Source organism: Brassica napus, chromosome C4 (genome assembly GCF_020379485.1).
Source record: "Brassica napus cultivar Da-Ae chromosome C4, Da-Ae, whole genome shotgun sequence".
NCBI lineage: Eukaryota > Viridiplantae > Streptophyta > Magnoliopsida > Brassicales > Brassicaceae > Brassica > Brassica napus.
This window is the reverse complement of record NC_063447.1, coordinates 24,562,784-24,583,934: the sequence shown is the minus strand read 5'-3', so window position 1 is coordinate 24,583,934 and position 21,151 is coordinate 24,562,784. Positions and strand designations below refer to the sequence as shown.

Here is a 21,151-nt window from a genome sequence, read left to right as displayed (position 1 = left end):
TGCTTTCGCCGGCTTATCGACATCAAAGGTAATTAGTGCCCTGATGTAATCCTTAGTTTGCGAGATTTTTGGATCATAAGCAATTTCTTCTACCTTGCCAATCTCTGAGGCTAGGGTGTACATCGTATCAATGGTGTAGAAGATCAGTGGAATATGCCGCATACGAATCCAAATCTTCATCGTCTGCAGGAACTTCTCCGGGGGGTTTGCTGTCCAGTGCTCTAGGGTCATACCTCAATGATTATAGGACCAGGGTCTATCCTTCAGCACAGTAACCAGATCCTCTTCTCGTTGGAAAACGAACTGAAAGCGGTCCCTAGAGAACAAAATTCCACGAACACGCCCGTAGACTCTCCAGGCAGTAGGCATGTAGTCAATCATTCTCGCCATGGATTGACACTCTGAGTTCAACAGACGTCCCAGAATACTAAGTTCATTCTCATCAATAACCCCAAATCTTGGTTCATCGGGTAGCGTGAGTGGTGTTTCCTCTTCAATCGACATTGCTCCAATAGCTTTGTGTAGCATGTCAGCCATATCTCCGGTTGAAAGTACGAAGGCAAGAGCTGAACTGCGGCGAGGCTGTGAAATTAAGGGTAAGAGGTCAAGCGTAATTGACGAACAATCACCATTAATAGCGCAGAATTCAGAAGAGATTTAGGTTATTGAATTTGGAAAGACAGAAGAAGAAAAGGGGAAGAACGAGATGTTGGGAGATCAAGAAATTAATTTCCAAAAAGAAAAGGAAATATGTGATTGGGAAAATACTGTAGCCAATGGGCCGGTAATTATTTGTCTCACACGCTTAGTGGAGAAGAGATTTTTAAAAAAGAAAATAACCGATGAGAGACCCAAATCGGAAATCGCCTTAAAAGTAGAAGAGAGTTACACTCTCAGACACTTTTTAGTTTTAGTTTACACAAATAGACACTTTATGAATGTAAGACACTCTATCAACTATACAACTTTTTTAAATACCATTGTGCCCTTGAACTAGGAAACAAAAAAACATATCTAGTTATAATAGAGAAGATCTGAACCATAGACTGAGCTGTATAGATTAGCAATTATGTGGATGAAAAATAATTGAATTAAAGAAATAAATTGTGTGAAGGAAAAAAAAGGGTTCATATACAGAAGAAAAAATTAATACCAGAATCTTTACCAAGATCTTGAGCTTCTTGTTCGGATGCTTCATCACCGACATCCACGCTCCTTATCTCTGCCAAAAACCCAGCGCACAGGGAGGTCTTGTCATAGACGATTTGGATCGAATTACACTGGGTATGGTGGAGAGTGCAAAATTGAAGAGACTGTAGTTGATTGTGACTGAAAACATGGTAGAGATACAGTTTCAGTGGTGTTTTAGAGGAAGAAGAAAGCTTCCATGATGAGGACAATGAGAACGAGGTACTGGCTAAAGATTGTGGTCAACACAGGTGTGGACAGCATAGTTGTGGAGGTAATGTCGTGGATGGAAAAGCGTGGACAGAAGAATGTATACGTGAGAGTTATGGATATGAGAGTTAAGTTGTAGCCAGTTAAGTTGTAGACAACATGTGTCGTCTAGAGAAAGAGTGTCCTCAATTCCCTTATATAGTTAAGTCGTAGATAACATTGTGGACGAAGGTTGTGTGGATGTGATAGCGGTGGATGAGCAAACTGGGGACATAAACATTATGGACGAAGGTTATGTGGATGTGATAGTTGTGGATGAGCAAACTGTGGACAAAAGAATTTTGGAAGAATGAGTTATAGACAAGAAGAACCATCGTGTTGCAACGCTGAGAGCAGAACCATCATCATCGTACATGAACATGCCACTTCATCATGCCTTCTTTTTCCCATATATGGTCATAACACGAGAAAGAATTGATTTCTAGAAAAACCAATGATTCCTTAGCGCATCTGTTAACCGTTCATGTTCTTCTCACAATGTAATTGATACTCTTTTATTTGCTGTCTCTCATCCTATTCTTTGTCTTCTTCATCTTCTTGTGTGTCTAGTGCGGTGTAGCCAAACAGTGATATGAGATCCCAATTGTTAACCAACACGACAATCCAAGATCTGGAACGCGTTCAAGAACTCAAAGTTGTTAACTGAAACGTATTCGGACATATCTCCATCAAGTTTCTAACCGTATTGGTTTGTTGATTTAACCAGAATCAAGCCCGTCCTTCAATTGACATACTGTTCGCGATTTCATGAAAGATCAAGAACTCGCCGCTTAATCCGCCGCTGTCAAAGAAGCTCTTGTTGGTGGAGATTTAAGAGAGTGGAGTGGACACGAAAAATCGATTGAGAGAGGAGACAGAAGATATGTTTAGCGTAGGATTAAGGTTAGTGATAAGGATTCTGGTTCTTCATCGGGTAGAATAGAATCGAGAGAGAATGGGATTAGGATTAGTGATTTGGGAGCACAATTGGGAAAGTGGGCTTTCTCAATTTAATTTTTAAAATTTAAAACATTAATTAAAAAACATGATTAGTTAGAATAAGAAGTAATGAAAGATTTTGACAAAAAAGAAAATAACGAGAGATGAGAGAGTATAGAAACAAAAAATAACGAGAGATGAGAGAGTAATGTTTCAAGGGCATATTGGACAATGAACAACTCCAAAATGTGTGAGAAGTAGAATGTGTCTTTAAGTGATATTAAAAAGTCAAAATGTATCCATGAATGTAATTTTCTCTAAAAGTAGAGAGAAAAAAGTGGTGGAATCCCAAGTCTATGGTTACAGAAAAGTGGATTGGTCAATAGAATGTGTTGTCACCGTTCTACGTTAGATAGAAGAATAACTCTGTATAGTTTAGAGCATCAGCGCGGTTCTTCTTCGAATGATGGACGTTTATTTTGTAACCAAGACCAAACCAAATCCAAGGGATCTAAAGTGGGTTTATGACTGACTGGTTCACTTAATTTACTAAATCCAAAAATACCGATTCAATTACAATTAATTTACTAGGGTTAGAGAAATTAATGGTCTAGCTTTTGTAGGGTTGGGCATTTTACTTAGATCCAACAATCTGAATCGGAACTGATATGAAAATAGTAATACTTGACTTGAAATCAATATAGACCCTGACGTGAAAACATTGAATATCAAGGACTATGACTCCATGTAATATGTTTTACATATTTTAATTTATGGTTTAGTTGTAATTTCCTTTTGTTTGTAATTACTCATTATTATTTTTGTAACATATTCACGTAATATGAAACTTTAAATATCAAATTTAGAGTTTAAAATATTTAATTTTAATTATTAATAGTTTATTTTGGTTATTTTGCAAAATTTGAGATATATATATGTGTGTGTGTGAAAGATTTTGACTAAATTTTGATTGGGTTTGGGTAATTCGGATCTTTACTGGTGCTAAATAACTGAACCGAGCTAGACATGCTATGTTCTCAAAAAATTACGAGTAGTTTATAAGTATTTTAGTTATAGATCCGAATCAATCCGAACTGATCCGAATTCGAAAGGTATCCACCCAGATCCGGAACAAAAAATTTCAAGTACCTAGTTAAATCTAAATATTTAGGACCCGAAAACTCCGAAAGAAACCGGTTTGGACCCTACCAAAATACCGAATGCACATGTCTAGTCTCTTTTTTTTTTTTTTGATCAAATCACATGTCTAGTCTCTCAGATTGAAAAAAGAAAAAGAAAACTATAGATTGTAAAAATCAATCAAAATCTTTGGATTGGAATCATGTTCTTTCAAAATAAAGTTAAAAACAGAGAAAGTTATATAACAGAAGCAACGTTCATATGTAGAAAAGTAACTTTTGAGTTTTGAATGAATAATGACTAAAAATAATTTTCTTAAATTTGTTTCCTCTTGTTACAAAAAAAGAATATATAAAATTTCAAACTAGTGTAAAAGGGATTCAACTTTTTTTTGCGACAGAAAAAGTATTCCACTTTCACTGCTTGAGACCTAAATGACAATCCAAATAGGATTGTAATTTCAACTTAGTAAAGCTTAGTAGTCATTTTAATGGTACCGTTTGAAAGAATTATTTGAGGTCAATTGCTAAATCAGTGATTAATAGTATAAATAGGCGATTAATCTATAAAGGGAAAAGGAACACACGTCGACAGGGAGAGACAACAAGCTCAGTGACAACTCCACTGTCTCTACATGGTCTGATAGATAAGACGATACATAATCGCTAAATCGCATGCTATCGTTTAAAACAAAGGCAGATTATGGCCTGACTGAAGGGGTACAGGACTGGTTTGCTACTAAGACTTAAGGTCGTTAGGAAAGTAAGAGAAGATCTTCTCGGTCTAAAATTGTAAAAACACTTTTTTTCAATCAATTCAAACATTAAAACAAGGGAAATTGGAGCCTATAACCATGAAAAAACCGCAATTCACCCACTAGCTATTTCCCCTAACAGTCCTATACACGCCGTTAAATATATACATTAATACTGTAATACCCCTTCGTATAACCGGTGCAACCTGCAAAAATTAAATTAAAATTATTCATTATTAATTGTGTACAAAAGTAAAACGTGTCTTTTCCTACCTCACATTTCCCCTTTTATACTTCATTTGGTAACTTTCTCGAAGTCGAAAGGTCTCCGACGCCAATTTCCTCCAACGCCTCGCATCCGCATGCAATCGGAAGCTTTTACATCTCCTTCGTATTCCTTTGTCAATCGTCTTCCGCGTTAGTGTTTCACCGGTGGTTAGTAACACAACCTTCCTCTTCAACTTCACGAATTTGATTCTTCTCAGATCTTTGAAACTCCTGTAAGTTCTCCGTGTTTTTCCTTAGATTATCTTCACATTCTCTTTGTCTGTGTCCAAATCAACTATTCCACTTGTGTTTTTATCTGATATGCTTAGTAAATGGTGTAGTAATACTGTTTCGATATAGAATAGCATTTGCGTTACAAACGGGTTTCACCGTCTAGAAATGACATGATATCCGTTAGGTATATTCCATTTGACTTGGAATAGAATAAAATATAGACATTTATATTCCATTTGATTTGAATGAAATCAATTCGAACGTTTTATATCACCTTCTTTAGATTCTTAACTCATACTTGTATTTATATTTACTTATTTTTATACTTGTATTAGGGTTTACATTTCCGTGTAGGGTTTAGTGATGGTTGGAGAGGGGTCAGTTTTGGAATATTGAGTTCGTCATTGCAAGATTGGGGTTGACATTGAATTATCTGTCATATTTCCGTGTAGGGTTTCATGATTAGTTGATAGGGTTTTTTATTCCCCTGTGTGGTTTAAGATCGTGAGCTATGCATATCGTTACGCCTTACAGAGTTTCCATTCCATATTATTGTTGCACTATATAATTTATTTTACATTTACCTTGTTATATGAATCCTAACACCTTTATCTTTCTCTTGTTTCTCAGGTTACAAATGGAAGATTTAGGCTGTCAAGTAGATTATTCGAAACTGGATTTGAGCCAGCTGGTGAATATATTTTCATTTATATGTAATGATGCAATGTGTATATAAGTGAAATAGATCGTGTGTACGTAAAATGGAAAGACCATTCATGTGAAATGGAGTATATAATCTTTATTATTTGTTGTATTCTATTATATACGCAGAACATATAATATAAATATGATTGTACAGTGTATAAGTATAAGTTATGTTTTGTTGTTGTATTATTGCTATGAATCTTAGTTTATGCGTATTGATCAAAACTAAGAATTTAAAACTCAATTTTATCACTTCGTTAACCCGATCCACATAAGGGTAAACTTCACACAAATTTTGTTAACCACATCTACATTTGTTGTTTGGGTTTAAGGTTTATAATTGAATTTAGGGTTTAGTAAATAAAGGTTAAGGTTTAGAATTTAGAGGGTGGGTGAGATTGGGGGTTAGGTCTATGATTTAAGGAAATTAATTATTTTACATACTTTTAATATTTGGGTTTATGAGTTATATTTGGGTTTAGAGTTTAATGATTAAGGTTTAGGGTATAGTATTTTGTTGGTGAAAGGGGTAAGGTTGGGATTAGCATTAACTTCTTCCATGATATCATAAACATTTCATAATTTCATCAATATGTACTATGCTATTTATTTAGTTCCATTCTATTTAGGTTGAAGGTTTATATTTGAGTTTAGGGTTTATATTTAGTTTAGGATTTAGTGATTATGGTTTAAGGTTAAGTATTTAGGAGTTTATGGTGGGGTTGTTATATGGTTAATTATTGAGGGGTTGTATGGGGTTGGTGTTATATACTATTTTGGTATGGAATAGAACACTCCTGAACTTTCATATTATATTATTTATTTTGTTTCATTCTATTTGAATTTATGGTTTATATTTTGGTTTAGGGTTTATATTCCCATGTTTGGGTATAGTGATTACTTGAGTTTTGAATTATAGTCGACTTGTGTTGACATTTGGGGCCAGAATTACCAGCTTCATAAAGCCATATCCATATCAACATACGTTTATGTCTACAAAATTGGCTTTGTCATTTGTAGTTGGCAATTTTAAAATTTCCTATTCCACCTGGGTTATATAGAATAAAAAATCATCAGCCTGCTAGTTCACATTTTCGGTTAAGTTTATATTCGATGCGTTTTAGGTAGACTATGAATGCATCTGCTTGGAATTTCACACTTTCAGTGACATGGGTTCATATTGGATTAAGAGTCATATTCCTATGTAGGTTTAGTGATTAGTTAATAGGTTATAACACATATTCATTTCTGTATTTTATTTCCATGCTATTTAGCCTTTACGTCGTCACTTATTCTATTTCGTCATATAGAATTGCATTGTTAAGAAATTGGTTTCTCCGTTACGTTTCCATAAGTTGTAAAACGTGTATACTTAGTATCCCCTTATTTTCCTTTATAATGTAACTATCATACGTGATAAATAGATGGCGTCTCACCTTTGTATATGTATGTACGTGTTTATATTCGACAGAAAAGCACAACGTCACCTATTTTAACAATTGTAACTGGTAACTTGTAACTTAAAGGGGCATAATTAGCTGAAAAATGAGTAAAAAAACAGATATTAAATTATGTCAAAATCAGTGTTAGTTACCTAATTTGTCTCTGAAAAATGGCTATTTCGCCAAGAAACCCTTAAAACAAAACAAAAGTTGTATATTTTCATAAAAAATCATTGCAACCACAATTATCCTGAGATACAACAAGCAAATAGACAAAAAAATAAACATTTTTTCTACATGATCTTAAATTTTCCTGACATCAGTTGACCAAAGTTACAATTTTTCCACAAAAATTAAAACATAAATGAATTACATAAACTATTTTGTATTTTTTGGTAATTTATTTGTAAAATAATTCATTTCAATTTTAGTGATAAATTCTATTATTAAAAAAATGAAACACAGAGGTAAGGTAAGTGGCATTACGAATTACATCCAGCTTCAACAGTTTTTTTTTTTTAATAAAAGAGAAACGTCTTTCTCGGAATATTATTTTCTTCAGAGAAATATGAAACACTCTAATGAAACAAGTGGGTTCTCTAACAACTCTTCAGTGGTATAACCGTAGTTTTGATGTTGTTGCTGATCCGACGTGTTTGTATTCGGATCTACCCTAAGCCGACCCGGAGACTGACTATTCTTCCGAGTCCTTGCCCCACCCACCCGAGTCTGACTCGAATCCATCATGGATCTATTTGTAGCCGGCGATCTCGACCTTCTTCCGGATCTCTCACCCGGGTCTATCATACCCGACCCGACTCTCGCTCCAGTATTACACGCTCCGTTGATTCTCTTTCGAGAAGATTGATCGGTTCTTCGGGTCGGATAATTATTACCCGTGACCCGGGTCCGAGTTTTTACCGGAGATCTCTGAGATTTCCTCTGCTTCACTTCTTCCTCACCGTAACCATTCATCACAGTCACTGAAGAAACACTCTCGCTCAAGCTCAAGCTACATATCTCCGAAACCTCCGATCCTTCTTCAGGGTCAATCGAAACGGGTCGGTTCATACACAAGTCCGGATCAACTTTGAATTTTTCCTCCTCTGTTCCCTGGATCTTCCTGTTCATCGGATCATCCATGGCTGAGTTTTGGACATTAGAGGAACTACTGTGAAATGTTGTCTCTGACAAGACTTCTTTGACGACCGTTTCTTCTTCAACAATGTTTGTGTGCTTGTTGGACACGTTCTCGTTGGTCCGATCAGCGGTGCCGGAACTAACGCAGCAACCCATGTGAGAGAGAGGGAGAGAGAAGACGACGTTGTTTGATCGGAGAAAGAGAGTAGTACTACTCTTTTGGGTGACAGCAAGAGAGAAATGATTGTGAAGTGAGAGACTTCGAAGAGTATTTATTGTGATATCTTGGGACAGTTGATAAATTGATATGTGTAAAAATAATACCAACTACCCTCAAAGTAGCTTTAATAGTAATGACGATTGATGAATAATCCCCATGCAAATTTCAATTTCTTGAATCTTGATATATTTACGTTGATAAAAAGGTATGTTAGATTTTAGTCCAGGTAAGAAAAACCTCTTTACACAATGAATTTGATTAGTTGAAAAAACTTCTCAAAATAGTTTAGAAGAAGTCGCTAAAGAAATGTGTAAAGATCTAAAATTATACCATCTATATATTTTTCTAGTCACATGCATAACATGGTTTTAGATCTATACTACCGCAAAGATGGTTCATCTCCCTTATATAAAATCATGAAACTTTACATTTTTTTTTGAGAAATTCTTGAAAATATTTTTTTTTAAGTTTTTGTCGCAAAAATAGTTTTCAACGAGAAAAATGATCAAAATAAGTTTTATCAAAGGGTAAACCTTAAGGTTAACTAATCTAGACTTATGGTTTAGAGTTAACAGGTGAAGTTTTGGGATAAGATTTCAAATTTAAAAAAATTAAAAATAAAAATTAAAAAATTTAAAATAAAAATAGCTATTTTGGTTATTTTCTTTTTTGAAGGCTATTTTTGTGACAAAAACTTAAAATGACTATTTTAGAGAATACTTTTTTTTTTAAACTCATATTCTTCTGCCAACATTATTTAGCTTCCGGACAACAATTATATTAGTTGTAGATGATACTTAGCTCTAGAAAACAAAAAAAAATCAGTTACTATAAAAAAACATTTTCACAAAAAAAAAATTACTCTGCAAAAGCAGACGATAGTCTTGTTCTGTAACAATATAATTCATGAAATCCGTATAGCTAATACACTACAACAGTTTGGAACTTATAAAGGATCTGATTTCTTTTATAATAGAATGTTAAGAAACAATTATAATAATGAAGGTTAGAGACAAAAAAAGGTTAGACACAAAAGTTTATGTCAGAGATCTAAGATCGTATTATAACATAAGACGAATCTAACGACCAGAAAAACATGTTACCACATCTATCTACTTTAAACAACGTAATGCTTATTGGATTAGGGCTTAATAATTGAACAGGACGACTCGACAGTAACATATTCCTCCCCATTTAAGTTCACACCGACAGTGAACACATTCCCCTCCCGTTCAACTAATTTTCTTATAGTACGCATTATGAAACTCAACAAAAATTAAAATCTAGCAAATCTTGAATACATATATACTTAAGTCAAGCTACTGAAGTTTGAATCCTCTAGTCATATTAAGAGATACTCATAACAGCCTCCTCAAATCTAAGATTGAAGCTGCAATAATCGCAAAAAAAAAAAACAAATAATTTTTTTTTGCTAAATTGTAAATGTCATTGAAAACAATGAAGATTTGATTACATGTTAATGCAGCCTAGTTTGCTTTTCAGCCATTCTGAAAGCTTAGAGGTGCAAATTTTTTTTAAAAAACCTCTAAACCCCAAGGAGATTATGATCAGTCTTAACCAAACAATAGAAGCTTAAGCATAATACCAAGACAGAACTAAAGACTAACAATTTAATCTCCCCTTCTCAAGCACTTCTCAAATCAAAGGAGCAACCTGAGACTGCGAGAGTAAAGCCATGAGAGGTGTTTAGGCAGGTCTCACCGAGGTGGCTCGCAGCAGGCATCGATGGTGACGGTTGGCTCCCATCCTGGAGCTCCGCTGGAAGAGGACGCTGGCCAACAAAAGTCAAGCTTGCTCGGTGTTAGCTAAGATGTAGACCCGACTTCGACGCTGTTTACATTGAAGCACACGTTGCGGTCAAGCGCATGCGGTCTATTTGGCTCCCTATCCGGCTGTGCGACACAATGGGTACATCATCGACTTCAGGACACACTGAAGCTAGAAACCGGAGCTTAGGAGGATGGAATTGACAAATAGAAGAAGCGATTAAACTCCTTGAAAACATACGGCTCATGGTAGAAAAAGGCTACGCCTTGAAGCAGGTGACATCGTGACTAAGGTTGTCCTCAAGACCCCAGTGAACAACATCGGTAGCAAGAAGGAGTTACCAAACTTGAACCAGAGACCACCATGGTTGTTGTCTTTCGAACTAAAGAAAGAGGTCCTTGATGGCTTACCTCATAGCCATCTTTCACTCAAAGAGAGGAGAAGCTGTACGGAGAGAGTTGATAGAAGAGCCGACTGGAGCGAGATGTAGAGGCTGAAACGACGACGGCAGCGACGCGTCTGGTGTTCCGGCTGTCTCGGATCTCAAAGTTGACCCAACTTCGAGCGCAAACGGCAACTAACAGGAAACCCAAGGGCCGGCCCTAAGATAACCCCGACTCTTCTTGCCTCGCCGGAGCTCCAGAGGAACCAAAGAGGACTTTGAATCCGACTATCTAGTGGAGGAATTCAACAGATCCAGAGACGCCGAGCAGAAAGACAAACTGAGCTGAGAACAACGAAGGGAAGAGGTGGAGATGGACACAGCGGGAGATTGTATGGCCCTCTCGCAGCACCAGATGGTGCCGGAGAGGCTAGGGGAAATCGACTATTTGGATCGAAGAAATTAGGCTTCGAGAGAGATAATCTGGGGCGCGTTGGATGGACGCGCCGTGTGTTTTCTCTCGTGTTCTTCTTAAAAAAAAACAAATAATTGAATAATGCAATTCTCGAATTGTTAACATTCTCGAATTCGTGTGTTGGAATTTCTGTCTGCAGGTGTTGATACGGGTGCATGGTGAGCAATGAATATAGGTATACTGTCTCCTGGCATTAACACCGAGACCCCTTTTGAGTATACACACCTAACTGCAAATCGATATAATCCCTCACGATATTAGTTTGATAGAATTTGATATCCACACAGTTCTATTAGAAGACATAGACAGATCTGAACCTCCGTTCGTGTTGGAGAAATAAAATTTATAAGGTTCATCAAAACAGAATTTGATGTTTTATACAAAGACAATTTTCTTGAACTCATAACTACACTTTATGGTCCCCTCCCGTGTTTTGGATAAGGCCCGGCTTATACATGTGCCTTGTGGTAGGATAATCTTTTTATTCTTCTAATTTGCAGTTATACTATTAAAAATTTAAAAATAAGACTCTAAATTATCTGGGATTTAACAAAAAGAAATTCTCTTTGATAACTATTTTTAGTTTATTTTCACAAAAATAGATCTTAATGAAGAAAATGACCAAAAAAAGTTTTATTAAAGGGTAAATATGCATTTATAACCTTAGGTTAACTAATCTAAGACTTAGGGTTTAGAGCTAAGTGGTTGGGTTTTGGAGATGAGTTCAAATTTTAAAAAATAAAAATACATATTAAAAATTTTAAAATAAAATGGCTAATTTGGTCATTTTATTTTTTTAGAACTATTTTTGTGACAAAACTTAAAAAGTGTCATTTGAGAGAATTGTCCATTAACAAATTAAGATCCTAATTTATTTTGTAAAAATGTAAGAATAAAGAGATCCAATGCATGTACACTCCTGAGCACATGCTCAGAGCCAACACTATTTTGGATGGTTCTAGTTCTGATCACATGGTAGGGTACTTATCAAAGTTCAATATGCCAACTAAGCTCCAACTCCCAAATAACTATTCCTAACCAAAAGTAAATGAAAACTTAGGACATTTCTAATTAATATCAAGACAAAAGGATAAAGATTTCATCCAAATAACAGTGTACACAATAGAACCCCCTGTTCTCAGTGAGATTTGGCGTCCCAAGAATAAAATCTTCTCTCAAGCAAGTCGACCTAGATTCCTTCGATACTGTTATGCTAATCTTTAGCGCTACAACTCGAACAGATGGAAGACAAAGGGAATCTGTAGATGGAAGACAGAGGGAATGTGTAATCTCTATGAAACTATACTACTCCCAAGAAACATGTAAAATAAAAGGAAAAAGCCAGCGTTTTGTGTGTCCAAGGAATGTAAAGTCAAATATGGTAGAGACCACATATTTTATATCCATACGCATAGAATCCACTATTTCTTTCACACTCATAAATACTTAAAAACCAATCAATGCCAGTACAACCTGACTATCTTACCTTTTTCACTCCTCTTTTGTCACTATGGGAGAAATAATAGAGATGATGACGAATCATTTCAAATTTTCAATGAATGCATCACCAAAAATATTCGTGTGCGCCAAAACTTATGAGACAGTTTAATGGTGATGATGCAAAAGCATGTGTGTGGGTCAGTTTATACCAATGAGTACACTAATCCTATGATGTTTTTTTTTGTTTTGCTTTTGGCTTTGGGAGAAAAAGTGTTCCAACCAATTAAAGAACTATTTGGATCACATCCCAATCACATAAAAATCTAATAAATGTTGAATCTAAAATCAGTGTACTGGATAAGTGTTAGGAGTGAACCTAATCAACCCCTTTGATACCTAAGAACACAAATTGCTTTGATGTCAATTAAGGCCCTTCCTCAAAATTAAGAGAGTTTGTGAAAAACAAAATAATAAAACAATTTACTACAATTTTCTCTTCTTCTTTCGTTCGCTTCCCAACTGATACTTAAATACAAAACTAAAGAAATAAACTAACTACGTGAAACCTGAAACGTGGGTAAGAAGGAACACATCCTCAACTTAAGGAAACATAATCCTACTACATAAAAAGTAATATGGAAACTAATGGCCACGTTCACTTCTTTCTCTAATAGTATCTCATCAATAAGATCACGATTTCGATTTAAGGTTTAGGAGAAGTACCTGTAATGAGTTGCAAAATTCGGTGAATGAGTATAAAGGAGATTTTGTTATGTTATAGCGGAACCCAATTTAATGCTGCCTAAGTATCTTTGAATAGTCATCAAGCTAATCGTAGTTCATTACAAGACGTTTTAGAGAGTTCGCGGTTTTTTCGAAGAAAAATACTGAGTTTCCTCCGGTTGTTTTGATGATATTTTAGACTTGATGAGCTTTCTCTTCGTATAAGGTTGAGGTCGATGTTTTTTTTTTCTTTTTTTTTTTGAACACCAAAATTATAAATGCGAAAGAAGCAGTCCAACAGCAGAAAGTTTAGTTGGTTGTGGCCAAATACAAGACTGATTTAGCAAGTGAATCAGCCATAAACTTAAGGTTTCTAGGAATAAAAGTAAAAGCGATGCAGTCAAAGGAGAGGGATAGATGCTCGATGTCCCGAGTGATTCCGTAGAGTTCCGTCGGGTGATGTGTCCGTGCATATCCAACCACAGCCTGCCCTGTTTGTCGTTGCCTGCCATGCAGCATCAGAACAACAAATAATCATACATGTCGTTCCTGCTGGTATAGTATTCATTTGGCTCTGTCCAAGTGGAGGTGAAGGCGAGCTCGGTTGGGCTTCTGTCCATTCCCTTGCGTTTTTGATTGATCTCGAGATGATGTCCGCATGTAGAGAAGCTCTGCTCTCGAAAATATGGTAGTTTTGCGCCGTCCAAATTCCCCAGCATAGCCACGGGAATAAGTTTCCTGTCACTCCCAACGGTGGGAGGTTGATCTGACTCGTCGAGGCCATGAAGGCTTCACTGAAGGATGCACAGTCTGATGGATTGAAATTCAGTTTCCAACAGTGTGCTGTCCATATCTGCCTGGTGAAGCTTTAGTGTAGGAAGATGTGGTCAGTGGTTTCAAATTCCCCACAGTGTCTACATGTTACGTTGGAAAGAAGTCCTCGCTTTTCTAAATTCTCCCCCAAGGCCAGAGCTCCCTTAGCTATTTTCCAGAGAAATAATTGAAGTTTTGGGGATATTTTAGCTTTCCATATAGCTTGGTAGAGGCTTTGGTTAGGGATCGGTTCTGTTTGATCCATTGTGATTGCAACATAGTACCCCGACTTAGCTGTGTAGGTACCCGACTTCTATGCTAGCCAACCAAAGGAATCTGGAGCTCCCAGCACACTTGGTTTAATGTGCATGATGTTAGGCAGATACTGAGGTGGGAGGCTTTCTATTCTAGTTACATTCCACTCTAAGCTGCCTCGACAGAGAAGGTCCGCGACCACAAGATCCTGGTTCTCTTCACATACCGGTCCTAGAGGTCTCATCGGGGTCGACATACTGAGCCAAGGGTCTTTCCAGATTCTCGTACTCTCCCCATCGCCTATGACTTTACTCAGATTAGTCAGTAACAGGTTTCCTCCTTTTAGAATTCCTCGCCACCCGTGAGAGGCTGTTTTCGGTGGTTCCACTTGAAGAAACGACACTTTGCTGCAGTATTTGGCGCGAAGGATTTTAGAGAGTAGGCAGTCCGGTTTAGATACAATCCGCCACGCCTATTTCGCAAGTAGGGCAGTGTTAAAAGCTTGAATGTCACGTACCCCGAGCCCCCTGCCGCTTTTGGTGTTGTGATTACTTCCCATGCCACCCCACACATTTTCTTCTTGTCTGGCGAAGCATCCCACCAGAACCTCGTGAGCACATATTGTATCCGGTTACATAAGCTCACTGGTAACTCGAAACATGTCATCGCATAGGATGGGATCGGTGTGAGTACGGCCTTCAGCATGACAAGTTTTCCTGCGCTTGAGAGGTGCTTTGAGGCCCAACTAACCGCCTGTTGTCTGATGCGATCTACGATGTTTGTAAAGAGGTCTTTCTTGCGTCGTCCGAAATGTCCTGGTAGTCGTAAGTACTTCCCTACTCCTCCTTCCTGCTCAATCCCGAGGTGTTGTTTAACACGTTGCCGTATTGCCTGCGGGGTCTTAGCCGAGAAGGATATAGAGGACTTGGCCGCATTTATCAGTTGACCAGACGACATTCTATACTGATGCAAGATGTCTAACAAGGCAGAGCAGCTCCTCTCATCAGTGTCTAAAAAAAAGAACATTGTGTCATCTACGAATAACAAATGATTTAGTCGAGGCGCCGGCGTTGCCACTCTAAGGCCTGACATATGCCCACTCCGTTGTGCTCTTGACAAAGCCCCGAGAGTACTTCTCCACATAGGATGAAGATGTATGGTGATAAGGGGTCGCCTTGTCAGATTCCTCTAGATGGGATAATCCTGCCATGTACCGAGTCGTTGACAAGAAAGGAGTATGAGACGGATCGCACACATTGCATGATCAGGTTGACGAACGGTACTGCAAATCCGAACCGGTTCAGGACTGTCTCAATGAAGTGCCATTCTAGCCTATCATAGGCCTTACTCATGTTTGTCTTGACGGCCATCGAGCAATGAATTTCCGCTTCCGACGTCTTAAGTGTGTGGAGAATCTCATGTGTGATGAGAACGTTGTCCGAGATGGCTCTTTCAGGCACAAAGGCTGACTGCGTTTCAGAGATGATGTCCTGTAGTATAGGCTTTAGGCGCAGGGAGAGTATCTTCGTGATGACTTTGTAGGACACGTTGCACAGCGCAATCAGTCAATAGTCGGATACCAGCTTCGCTCCTGTTATCTTCGGAATGAGACGAACGTACGTGACGTTGGTAACCGGTGGTAAGCTTCCTGTCCGGACGACTGCCTGTACTTCTGAGATCAAAGCTGGTCCAGTAGTGCTCCAATTAGAATGGAAGAAGCTTGCAGAGAAGCCATCCGGCCCTGGCGCCTTGTCCGGATGGATGAGAAAGAGAGCATTTTTTATTTCTGCAGCTGTAGGGATGAAACAAATACTTTCGTTCGTATCAGGTGCGATAGAGGGTGAGATGGCTGATCCTACTATCTCGACAGTAGATGCTAAGCCGGTGGTCGTGAAGTCCGAGGAGTAGATGCCCGAAAAATATTCCTTTATCTGTCCCGCAATCTGTTCCTCTTCATAGTACGCTATACCCTCTGCATCCTTGATAACTGTCATTCTGTCTCGAGCTCGACGTCCCTTGGCGATCGCGTGAAAATACCCTGAGTTCTTATCCCCTAAGGATAACCACATGATTCTGCTCCTTTGTCGCCAGAATTCCTCTTCTGCTTTATACGCCACCATGAGACCGAGATTGAGATCGTTTATCAGCTTATCGTCACCCTTGGGGTCAGACATCGCAACGTCCAGTCTCTGTTTGAGTTTGTTAATTGCCTCCTTACTATTGAAGAATTGCTCTTGCATCCAGACAGTGATAGCACGTCTGCACATTGCTAGTCGAGTGTTGACGGACGTATCTGGATTCGCATTCCAAATCTCTGAAATTATTTCCTTAACAGCCTCGTTTTCCCGGAGTCTGCGATCATACCGAAATAACCGGTTTCTATGTTGTTTCCCTGAGTCAAAAACTGTGAGCACAGGTCGGTGGTTTGATCCTTCGAAACCGAGGTATTGGTATCTGCCCGTGGGAAATCTATCAGACCATGCCGGATTAACCAGCGTTCGATCCAGTCTGCAGTAAACAATATGGCTACGTCGTTTTCCTCTCCATGACAGGGATATCCCAGAATGTTTGAGGTCCAAACAAGATCGCTCGCGTTATCATCGCTCAGAGACACGAGAGCGACCCGGAGCGACGTCTCGCAGCGACCCCTCCAGGTCGCTCCCGAAGCCTGGAGCGACCTTTCGGAGCGACTACTGGAGGTCGCTGCGCGCCTTTTGTTTGCTCGACTTCATGTTTACTCAAAGGCCTTTTGGTCATTTCATTATGCACGTTTTTACTTTCTAAACTTAAGTTTAAGTATCTTTTGTAAGCCATTAGAGGCAGATTATCTTTTATCAAAAGAAAACCACCAATACCTCTTGGAAAGTTCATCTCTTTGAATCAATTGATCATTTTGTTATTGGAATTCTGTTGTTTTCATATCTATTATCTGAATTTCTCTACATGATTAATCTGAAATCCAATATGGGTGTAAGAGGAATCATGAAGAGTAGTGAGTAATCCATTCTTGAATTCATGGGTTAGGGAGATTAAGGGTGATTAGGCTAGATCTAGGATGTTACAGTGTAGATCCTTCTTATTCCTTTCTAGTAGAGTATTCATAATGCATCTTCTGAGTTGGCCTCTCAGAAGTTGATCTTTAGGCATTTCCCACCCACAAGGTGCCTGATGAAATGCCTGAGACAACTCTCCTAAGCTTTTAACATACTTTACCAAAGACATTTGTTGTTAAAGGTGTTAAGATAGCCAATAGAGTTGTTTGTAATGATTGCTTTCATATTATTCAACCAAAGACATTTGATGTTTGAAATATGTTAGTAAATGAACATTCATCTAGACATAAAGTTTGTTTAAGATTGTGTCTAAGCTTAAGGTTGATAGTTTGATTGATCATTTGCCATCCTTAGTTCAAAACTTGATCACCCAAGGTCTAATTTCTATACCCATGAGTTCTCTTTTATCATAACCAAAGAAAGTCACTTCTTTTATGGTTTTATTGTTCTGTTCTTGCATTCTATTATTAGTAGTAGTTTAAAACCATCCAAATTATCGGTTGCACTTAGATTAAGTACGTACTTGCATTCTCGGTGCTTTGAAATTCCTTAGAATTGGTTCGACAATCTTTTATACTACATCATTTTGTCTTAGGAGCCTTGAAAACTCCTAACATCAAATTGGCGCCGTTGCCAAATTCTGAGTAGATTTGAACATTGAGATTTAGTCACTTGCTTGAGACTAAGTCATTTTTATTTTCTTTTGTTACTGATTCTCTCCTTCACATCCCTTTAATTTACAGGTGTATGAACTTGAGGAGCAGAGGTCCATCAAACCTAGTTCCAAGAGCTGCAGACATCAGAGCTTTAGAGAGAGAGTGTGCTAGAAAGAGAAGAGAAGAAGAGCAACAGGCTCACTTGCAGAGATTGGATACTGATATGGGAGACATACCTCAAAATGATGCGGACGCCAATGGAGCTAACAGCGTTCCACAAAACCAACAGCGAGCAGCTTGACCCATTGGCACTTATGACCGCCCCAACATTCGTGGTCATAGATTGGGAATCCGAGCACCTGCTGTAGCAGCTAACAACTTTGAGATCAAATCAGGACTCCTCAACGTGATCGAGAACAACAAGTATCATGGCTTGGCTCTAGAGCCATTTGATCACTTGGACAGGTTCGACAGCTACTGTGGGTTGTCAAAGACCAATGGTGTGTCCGAAGATGCCTTAAAGCTCAAGCTATTCCCTTTCTCTTTGGGGGATAAGGCACGTCAGTGGAAAAAGTCTCTACCCAGCGACTCTAAAACCACCTGGGATGACTGGAAGAAAGCATTTTTTGAGAAGTTCTTCTCTACTTCAAGAACTGCTAAGCTGAGAAATGAGATTTTCAGCTTTCAACAGAAGAACTTGGAAGGATTCAGTGAAGCATGGGAGAGATTCAAGGGCTACCAAGCTCAATGCCCACACCATGGCTTCTCTAAGGAAAGCTTGTTGAGCACATTCTACCGGGGTGCTCTTCCTAAGTACAGGGCCATACTGGATACAACTAGCAATGGGTTCTTCTTGGGGAGAACTGAGGAAGATGCAGAAGAGCTAGTTGACAACATGGTAAAGAGCGATGCAGTCTACAGTGGAGACCACGACAGAGGCAGTAGATCAGATGACAAGAAGACGAGGAAGAAGTTGAAAGCTCTACATGATAAGATAGACATCCTCATTGCTGATAAAGCCACCCAAGAGCAGCTGCACTTTGTTGGTAACCCAAGCCAAGAGACACCACCTGTTGTCCATGAGGTTGAGGGTTTGGAAGGTCAAGAAGAACTGTGTTTTATCAACAACAATGGTAGCTGGTACAAAAAAAGAGCCCAATTTTCAGTACAACAACTACCAACAGAAATCCTATTCCAACAACCAACAGAGTGGTTATCAGCCTCAGAACAACCAGCAAGGCAGCTATCAGCCTCAACAAAACCCTCCTCCTGGTTTCAACAACAAAGGACACCATTCTTCCCAACAACAAGCTAATCCTTCTACCTCTACTCCTCAAGTCAGCAACACTGATGCCCTACTGAAACAAATCTTGGAGTCTCAGACAAGAAGTGAGAAACATGTTGGCTATGAGTTGAAGAACCTTCACTCAAAGATTGATGGAAGCTACAATGAGCTCAACAACAAGTTCAGAACCTTGGAGAACCAGTTTGCTGCAATGAACACTCAACAAAATCGCCAACAAGGTTCTTTACCTGGAAAATCTGAGCAAAACCCCAAGGAGACCATGAAAGCTATCACCCTCAGGAGTGGTAAGGAGTTACCTCAGAGAGCTCTCACCAAGGATGCTGAGAAACAAGGTGAGAAACAAAGTGAGGGGGTTGCCATCAACATAGATGATGAAGTGGTGATTGTTGATGAGAAAATCAATGATGAAATCTTGGAGAAGATTGTGGAAGCCAAAGGTAAAGAAAAGGTTGGGGAAGAGAAGAAAACAGTGAAAGATGGTGAAGTTGTTGCTCCAGCAAGTGAGAATTCTTTTGTTCCTCCTCCCTATGAATCCAAACTTCCATTTCCTGGTAGATTCAAGAGGCAACTGCTAGAGAAGTACAAAGCTCTATTTGAGAAGCAAATGAGTGAAGTTCAAGTCACAATGCCCATCATTGATGCTTTCATGCTGATTCCTCAATATAGCAAGTTCCTGAAAGATGTTGTAGCTGCAAAGAAGAAAGAGATGGAGGGCATGATGATTCTCACTCATGAGTGCAGTGCCATCATCCAGAGGCTTGTTGTTCCAAAAAGCTAGAAGATCCAGGATGCTTCACATTACCTTGTGCTCTTGGACCTATGGTATTTGATAGATGTCTCTGCGATTTGGGAGCTAGTGTCAGCTTGATGCCTTTATTTGTTGCTAAGAAGCTTGGTTTCACTCAGTACAAGAAGTGTAGACTGTCTCTGGTATTGGCTGATCGTTCAGTGAAGTACCCTGTGGGTATCTTGGAGGACCTCCCCGTTATGGTTGGAAAATATGAGATCCCTACAGACTTTGTGGTGCTTGAGATGGGTGAGGAAGCTGCAGATCCTTTAATCCTTGGAAGACCTTTCTTACCTACAGCAGGAGCAATTGTTAATGTGAAAGAGGGCAAGATTGATCTCCACTTGGGTAAAGGGCATGTTCTTCACATTGACATCTAGGAGGTAATGAAGAAACCAACAGTTCAAGGGCAAGTTTTCTATATTGAAGAGATGGACGCCCTTGCTGATGAGCTCCTTGAAGAGTTGTCACTAGAAGACCCTCTACAGCATGCTTTGACGATAGAGAGAGAAGCTGAAGTGATTGAGAACCTGGAGAGTTCTGCCAATGGGATGATGATGGATTCACACAGAGGATTTGGTAGTAAGGATCAGTATGAGGAGCTGCCACAAGTGGTTCATCAAGAAGTCTCAGTCATTCAACAAGAGGACACCCAGCAAGACGACTGGAGGGAGCTTAAGTCGCCTAAAGTAGAGCTTAAACCTCTCCCCAATGGTGTAAGGTATGCATTCCTTGGTCCTAATGAAACTTACCCAGTCATTGTGAGTAGTAAACTTACTGAAACTGAGCTATCTGAACTTTTGAAAACACTTAAAAGATTTAGAAAAGCAATAGGTTACTCTCTTGATGACATCAAAGGAATATCACCCTCTTTGTGTATGCATAGGATACATCTTGAGGATGAATCAATGACTTCTGTCGAGCATCAAAGAAGGTTAAATCCTAACCTGAAGGATGTTGTAAAGAAAGAGATTCTTAAACTGATTTACCCTATTTCAGATTCTAAATGGGTATCTCCTGTGCATGTTGTGCCAAAGAAGGGTGGTATAACTGTAATTAAAAATGACAAGGATGAATTGATACCAACAAGAACAGTCACTGGTCATAGAATGTGTATTGATTACCGAAAACTGAACTCTGCTTCTAGAAAAGATCATTTTCCACTTCCATTTATTGATCAGATGCTTGAGAGACT

General features: G+C 38.6%; 3 protein-coding genes and 1 non-coding gene across 4 annotated transcripts; all 4 read right to left on the bottom strand.

Annotated features, from left to right (window-relative positions):
- Positions 1-234: 234 nt before the first annotated feature.
- Positions 235-1,207, bottom strand: LOC111205690. Its single transcript, XM_022701846.2, has 2 exons — positions 1,154-1,207; positions 235-582 (listed from the first exon to the last, which is right to left on the bottom strand). Exons 1-2 carry the CDS (start codon positions 1,205-1,207, stop codon positions 235-237), a joined length of 402 nt encoding a protein of 133 aa, XP_022557567.2.
- A 6,136-nt stretch (positions 1,208-7,343) lies between these two features.
- LOC106394557 lies at positions 7,344-8,440 on the bottom strand. Its single transcript, XM_013835125.3, has one exon. The coding sequence runs from the start codon at positions 8,212-8,214 to the stop codon at positions 7,477-7,479; it is 738 nt and encodes a 245-aa protein (XP_013690579.2). The 5' UTR covers positions 8,215-8,440; the 3' UTR covers positions 7,344-7,476.
- A 6,056-nt stretch (positions 8,441-14,496) lies between these two features.
- On the bottom strand, positions 14,497-16,421 carry LOC106392873. The gene is made up of 3 exons (XM_013833650.2): positions 15,735-16,421; positions 15,410-15,623; positions 14,497-15,164 (listed from the first exon to the last, which is right to left on the bottom strand). The coding sequence occupies exons 1-3, from the start codon at positions 16,419-16,421 to the stop codon at positions 14,497-14,499; spliced, it is 1,569 nt and encodes a 522-aa protein (XP_013689104.2).
- Positions 16,422-18,521: 2,100 nt separating this feature from the next.
- LOC125586558 lies at positions 18,522-18,628 on the bottom strand. Its single transcript, XR_007323095.1, has one exon. It is a non-coding gene; the product is annotated as a small nucleolar RNA R71 (small nucleolar RNA).
- Between the last annotated feature and the right edge of the window lie 2,523 nt (positions 18,629-21,151).